We start from the raw sequence: 6,856 nt of genomic DNA, 5'->3' as shown, positions 1-6,856 counted from the left end.
TCAGGTCAGACCTAAAGGACCAATGGGGCTGAAAACCTTACCACACTGTTTGCTTTAAAACTGTCTCACTATAGGACCGTGTACACCTCACCCAGGCTCAGAAGAGTAGCTCCCCTAATCTTCGAGGGAGAACAGTGGGAAAGGAGTAGAACAGGGCCAAACCATCACTACCTGGATAACTACTCCTAAAACCTATCAAAGGAATCACAGGGGAGTGGGCAGAGCATGGCTCGAATCTAACAGTCTGCCAATTACATGATCTTTGGCAAGTTTCTTAATCTCCGTAAGATTCCGTTTTCTCATCTGCTGCATGAGGACAGTAACACCTCTCACAAATCCGCTGGGAGGTCCAGAGAGAAAGCATGTAAAGCTAGGATGGTCCACCAGGCCTGTCGGGCACTTAACGAGCAGTTATCACAATATGACTACACTGAATAAACCTCAAGTTGGAATTTTGCTCTGTTTTTCAGAGAAAGTGGAGGATGACAACATCAAGGCTCAGACTCAAGTTCAGATAAAGTTACAAGGCCATTTTGGAGCAATACACGTAAGCCTGTAAAAAATGTAACAATATTTTCCACAGTACCTCCCAGCCATTAAATACATAATATGCATATAATCACCCCTGAGCCATTATCCCTGACAACCAAGTTTGGAACAATGGAAACATTTTAAACAATTAAAAGACCTGCAGCTCCTCTCCCTGCTCCTTTCTGTTCCCCACACTTGGCTCTAGTGCCAGGAAAGTGAGGAGCCAGGAGCAGTGGAGAGGGGCTGTCATGGCCTTTGGTGCCACACAGCTGCGCCTCTCCTTGCACTGTCCCTCTGATGACCTCACTCTTGCTTTGGTGCAGAGTTGGTTCATTAATATTAACTCTCCCTGCTCCCACTGGCTCTCCAGCACACACAGGTCGGTGGGCAGGCAGCTGCCAGAGCGTGAGCGGGTTCTACGACGAAAGCTGCGGGGCCATGGTAGGATGCTGCTTGAGATCTGGTGACCCTTGTGGCTACAGCCCTTGACTAGAATTAGGACATGTGTTTGCACCACATTTTCCACTCTACTTGTTATTATGGTGGAACAATGGACAGACAAGTCAATCACCCTTTCTTGGTTGGCCTCAACTATAATAACCAGTGTTTCCATTTATATAGCACCTCACAGCTTAAAAACATCTTCACATTTGATTTTTTTTTTCCGAGATGGGGTCTCACTAGGTTGCCCAGGCTGGTCTAGAACTCCTGGCCTCAAGCAATCCTCCCGTCTTGGCCTCCCGAGTAGCTGGAACTACAGGTATGTGCCACTGTGTCTGCCTCATTTTCATATTTAATTCTCACAACAACCCTACTGGTAGAAATTATTACTCTCATTTTATGGCTGGAAAATGGAAGCTCGGAAGTGAACCGCCTAGTCTGCGCCCAGGTCTCCCAGCTTCTGTGCTCTTTCCACTAGCCTCCAGCTGCTGCCCGGATCACAGTGATTCTATAGCTCAAAGGCAAGCTGAAAAGTGGAAGATTCAATGCATGCAGGGAGTGTGAAGTTCTTCAGTGAAGGTTGTGCTGCTACAAGAGTTATGCCTTAGTAAGCCTGAGACCATTCGCATTTACCTCTAATAGACTATTTACTTCATTCATTCATCTTACATTTATTTAAGTGCCTACTTTGTTTCAGACCCTGGGGATACAAAAGTAAGTACCACCTCTGTCCTTGAGCACCTAACCTCCCATGATCCTGTCACTTAAACCCCAGGGTAACCAATCATCTAAAGTAAGGCAAAGGGAGGTGGCCTCAGTGGCTCACACCTGTAATCCTAGCACTTTGGGAGGTTGAGGTGGCAGGATCACTTGAGACCAGGAGTTCAAAGCTGCAGTGAACTATAATGATGCCACTGCACTCCTGGGCAAGAGTCTCTTAAAAAAAAAAATAAAGAAAGAAAATAGAAAAGAAAAGAAATAAATAAAGGCAAAAGGAAAGGTGGCTACATGTGAACCCTTCAGGAAGCATGCTACCTTCTTCCTTTTTGAGACATGGGTAATAATTTTCTGGCTTGTTTACAGCATTAAAAATCCACCTGAAGAATAGGACTTCGGCAGAATCATGCAGGACTTACAGTCAAAACTGCCTGCTTCAATTAAAAAACAGAATAATGGCTGAGTCCCTGTAGTCTTGGGGTTTAGCTTAAGTATGTGTGAGATGTTTACAGGACACTCTAAGAACTTAAATGAAAAGTGCTACTTACAGATAGTTAACACAAATCTATCACTGATGGTTAACACTCGGGCAAGTTCATTAACTGCAGTCAGCTAACATATGCATATAGGTCTGAATGCACATACACATCTGAAGGCTCAGAGGAGAGACTTTTAATACCAAAGCAGTGTTCATGTCACTAAAGGCCAAAGAGCAATTAGGATCTCAGTGGTGCCACAATGACACACACAGTTTATTCATTACATACACTCTAAAGAATTCTTCAAGGGCTCAGGAGAAACCTCTTTTCCTTCTAACACAAAGAGAAATATAAATTTTGTACATACTTTGACATATTTTCCATGTAGAAGATATGGAGCCTGGAAATCATGCTGACAGTTGGAGTAGGCCATTCCAAATCCCATGCCAGAACCAAAGGCTAATGGCCACATTCTTCCTAGTGATCAGAAAAAGGAAAATCCCACTAGGGAACCATTAAGAGATAATAAAGCTCCCCAATCCCCTTCAATACATTTGCTTAGGGTTCAATAAATACTCAATATGCATCATACTGATAACTATAATAAATCATACATTTATCAATGTTTCATCAATGGCCAAAAGGGGGGGTGTTAATTAGTCAACTTATTGATTTAGCAAATATTTATTAAGTACCCACGTTGCTAGGTTCAAGGAAAATAAGTGTTACGGTATGTCAACAGTAGACACAGTTGAACCCTTTAAGTTCTATATCAGTTCTAATCAGCTGCTCAATGTAAATAATTTCTTAACCATATCAGAACTAATAATACCTTTCAGCAAGGTGCTTGAATTCTAAACATATGTAAGAATTTCACCAATACTTACATCCTTTGATCATAGTAAGCCAATCTGTAAATGATTATCTCATATCAGCACTATGTTAATGATAATTCTCTTGTTATATATTTCCTGTCAGTTCTTCATGGAAAGAGGTCAAAGCGACCCTTCTGACTTCTCTTCACTATCTAAACTTCAGCTGTTCTTCCACGGAATGAAAGGAATATTGCCTGCCCTTTGTTCAGGAGAATTTTTGGCCAAGAAGCATATGCATTTCTGCTCTATTTGTTTTTATTACGAGCAGGACTCTCATTTTCAAGTTCCTCTAGAAAAAACTATAATTAATTAGAAATACTTAAGCATGTAGATTTGGCCAAATGACTCACTGGCATCAAGTACAGGCTTTTGAAGTGATATCATATTTAAGATAACAGGAACCCTGACTCAGTACCCCGGGGGGAAGCTGGAGATGCCCAACCCATTTTGACCTCTTAAGTCCACAGTCTTTGGCCTACCTAACTAACCCCATAAATGGATGGCAGCCACTCAGACACATCTTCCAAAAGTGTCCCTGCTATGTGTATGTACATACTATGACATTATGTTGAAAAGATAATAAAGTCAAACTTACTTTTAAAGAAGGTAAGTGAGAAAACAATTCCTAATCCCAAACCAGTACCTACAAAGAGGGAGAAAAAAACATGTTCAACCTCATAATAGAAACTTTCTTTTCTTTTTTAATATAGACTGCTGTGACAATAATAGAAACTTGACAAAGATAACATTAACATTTCTTAAATGTGAACATCATAAAGCAGATTATTTTTTTCATAATTAGGTATAGAGTTGATTTTCTCATTTCTAACCTTTCTTATTGTCAGAGGCTTTATAGATGCCTTTGGTCCCCTGCACACAGGGGGAATGAAATAAATGAAATAAAAACTTTAGGCCAGGCTCGATGGCTCACACCTGTAATCCTAGCATTCTGGGAGGCTGAGGCATGAGGATAGCTAGAGGTCAGGAGTTCGAGACCAGCCTGAGCAAGAGCGAGACACTGTCTCTACTAAAAAATAGAAAGAAATTAACTGGACAACTAAAAATATATATAGAAAAAATTAGCTTGGCATGGTGGCGCGTGCCTGTAGTCCCAGCTACTCGGGAGGCTGAGGCAGGAGGATTGCTTGAGCCCAGGAGTTTGAGGTTGCTGTGAGCTAGGCTGAGGCCACGGCTCTCTAGCCAGGCAACAGAGTGAGACTCTGTCTCGGGGAAAAAAAAAAATTTTATTCCTTATTCTGTCCAGAAAAGTTGTGGGCTGTGGGGTGGGGGCAGGGGAACAAGCCAAGAGACTGTCTAGAATAGACCCTCTCTGCATCCTGGGCTAACCCACCCACCCCACACAGGGGTGCCACAGCCAAAACATCAGATAAACGGTTAAACAGATAAGCGACACGAAGCTCCCCTTGTCACTTCAGCACTTTGAGTGGCAGCTACTTTTTCAGGAAGATGGAAACGAGTGATCCAAAATAATTCCTAAAGGCTGCACCAGCACACAAGTCAGTGTCCAGAGAGAGGAAAGCGACATGCCTTGCGAGCCCCAAATGTGGAGATTAATCCTCTTTTTACTCATAGAGCATTTTTAACTGCTATCTTTTAAAATAAAAGACAAACATACGCCTTTGTTAGTGGTCTGGTAGAAAAAAAAATTAAATACCTAATTTTAAATTAAACTTCACAGGAAATCTAAGCTTGAAAAAAGGAAAGTTCTTTAAAAAAAAAAATCCTTATTTTTACCAGTATTTCTGAAACCATGGTCATTCTGGTGCCATCTTCGTAATTTCTGCCAAATCTACACACCACCTGCACTATTCTTTACTTCTTAAAAAAAAAATCAATGCAGGTATTTAATACACTTAGCCTCAAATAATATTGGTATAATCATAGATTTGAGTGTTACAATTTTTTTCTCAAAGTATATTAAAAATATTTGTCTGTGATACAACTTAAAAAAAAAAAATCACTCACATACTGTAGTGATACATGTCCCATACTTTAAGATAAACTCACTTCTCCATTATCAAAAATATAAGCTACACAACCAAGGAAGAGAGCTAAAATCTGATTCTTTTTAATTTTTCAGACTTGATGGACAGTGATTTTCAAAGACCTTTCAGAGTTTTCTGATGCTCTTTCCTGAGTGCTGCTCCATGGTCCAACAGAGACCCTGACCAGCTTCTTTATAAGTAAGTACCACATACAAGCCCCAATTCTCACTTGCCTTAATAGTTCTCAGATTTGTGCTATTGAAATTCTGAGAGTTTCTTCTCTGTCTAGCCATGATTTCAGGCCAATGCGGTGTAAAAATTCAAAGTACTCCTCAATCACCCTGACCCTTCTGCGCCAAAAGCAAAAAACTTCATCAAGAGCAAGCAAGCTAATCTACATCTTTTCTGATCCCAGTAATTCTTTTTGTACCTATGCACAATCCAGCTGGTGTTAGTTAGCCTAAAGTATTTAATATTTACGCTAGTTACACAGAATGACTTCTGATCATTCTCTCTGACCATATATATGTGGCCATGATGTGTGTTTCAATATATATATGTGATTGTATCCTATACAAACACAAATTTTAATTAAAAATCCTTACTTTGCCCTATCCAACAGATCCTGTGTTAGGCACTATTTTGGTGCCCAATTTTGAAATGTAATATCTGAAAATCATTTGTCATCACAATTTCCATATAATTTAATAAAATGGTGGAAAACTAGTCAGTTTACATACTGTAATCAAGGTTGACATGACAAAAAGAAAGGAACTAACATTTGAGTATTACCCATGAGTACTCAATATTCTCTTTTCCCCCCCAATATTCTTTTAAACCAAACAACCCATTTTCCAGATGCAGAAAATACCTTGCCCAAGGATACTCTGTTTAGTTAGTTGTGGAGCAGTGACCCAGGCTCAAGTCTGCCAGACTCCAATGCCACTGTACCCACTATGCCCAGACACTGGATTCCGCTACACTTTCAACCCCTAAATCACTACCCCTTGAGGGAAACTGGAGTGTTAAGATTTCAACTGCCAGTGAAGATACAGCCCCAAAACGAACTGTGCTCCCCAAGCAACAGCAGAGAACACTAGGCAACCTGGGTAGTATCAAGTCTACACAAAGCCAATCGGGCTTGGTTAGATTCATTCCCAGACTAATCGTACCACACAAGTCACAGACACAAGAAGTCTACCTGGTAGGCGTGATTCAAGAACTTCAGAGAAATGGAAGCCACTGATACTGGTTGGTACTCCTTGGCAAGAATCTGCTGTTGCTTGGATTATAAAATGGCACAGCATTCGATTTCAGGGCAGCTTGCCTCACCCCTTGCAGCTGGAAGATGAGTAAGACAGTAAATTGGTACTAGAAAATGAGGTAAAGGATTTGGGCTGGCTTACAGATTCCAAACCAGGCAATGGGATGGGGAGGTAGGCCAGTAAAAACATAATGGCTTACAATCAGAGCTTTTGCTCTCCTCCATCTGGAGGCAATTTTTTGGCAAAGAAATCAAAAGCCCAAAAGGAAAATATTTCAGCATTTTTCTTGTCCCTCTGACTCCATGCTTGTCTCTTCTATTTTCCCCCAAGGAAAGAAAGCTCTCTGATGCACAACTTTTCCTAGTAGCAGATCAAGAATGATGCTAAGTCCACTGCTACTAGTATTGCTCAGTCAAAAAGATGAGAAATGCTTCAACATCAATTAATACTGAGTAGAAAATCTTCAATCTCTAGAATTCAGACATATGCCCATTCAGTTTTGTTCCTATTACAAACCTTTATCCGCTGTATAAATGCAAGAT

General features: G+C 40.7%; 1 protein-coding gene across 1 annotated transcript in view; it reads right to left on the bottom strand.

Moving 5' to 3' along the window:
- Positions 1–732: 732 nt before the first annotated feature.
- The window catches only part of MICOS10 (mitochondrial contact site and cristae organizing system subunit 10), a 29,253-nt gene continuing 23,129 nt past the window's right edge, over positions 733–6,856 (bottom strand). Inside the window, 4 exon segments of the mRNA XM_069477407.1 lie at positions 733–764; positions 767–947; positions 2,536–2,645; positions 3,639–3,686. Coding sequence (XP_069333508.1) covers positions 733–764; positions 767–947; positions 2,536–2,645; positions 3,639–3,686 — 371 coding nt within the window.

Source organism: Eulemur rufifrons, chromosome 8 (assembly GCF_041146395.1).
Source record: "Eulemur rufifrons isolate Redbay chromosome 8, OSU_ERuf_1, whole genome shotgun sequence".
Taxonomy (NCBI): Eukaryota; Metazoa; Chordata; class Mammalia; order Primates; family Lemuridae; genus Eulemur; species Eulemur rufifrons.
Note: the sequence above shows the minus strand (reverse complement) of the source record. Positions and strands in the feature narration are given on the sequence as shown.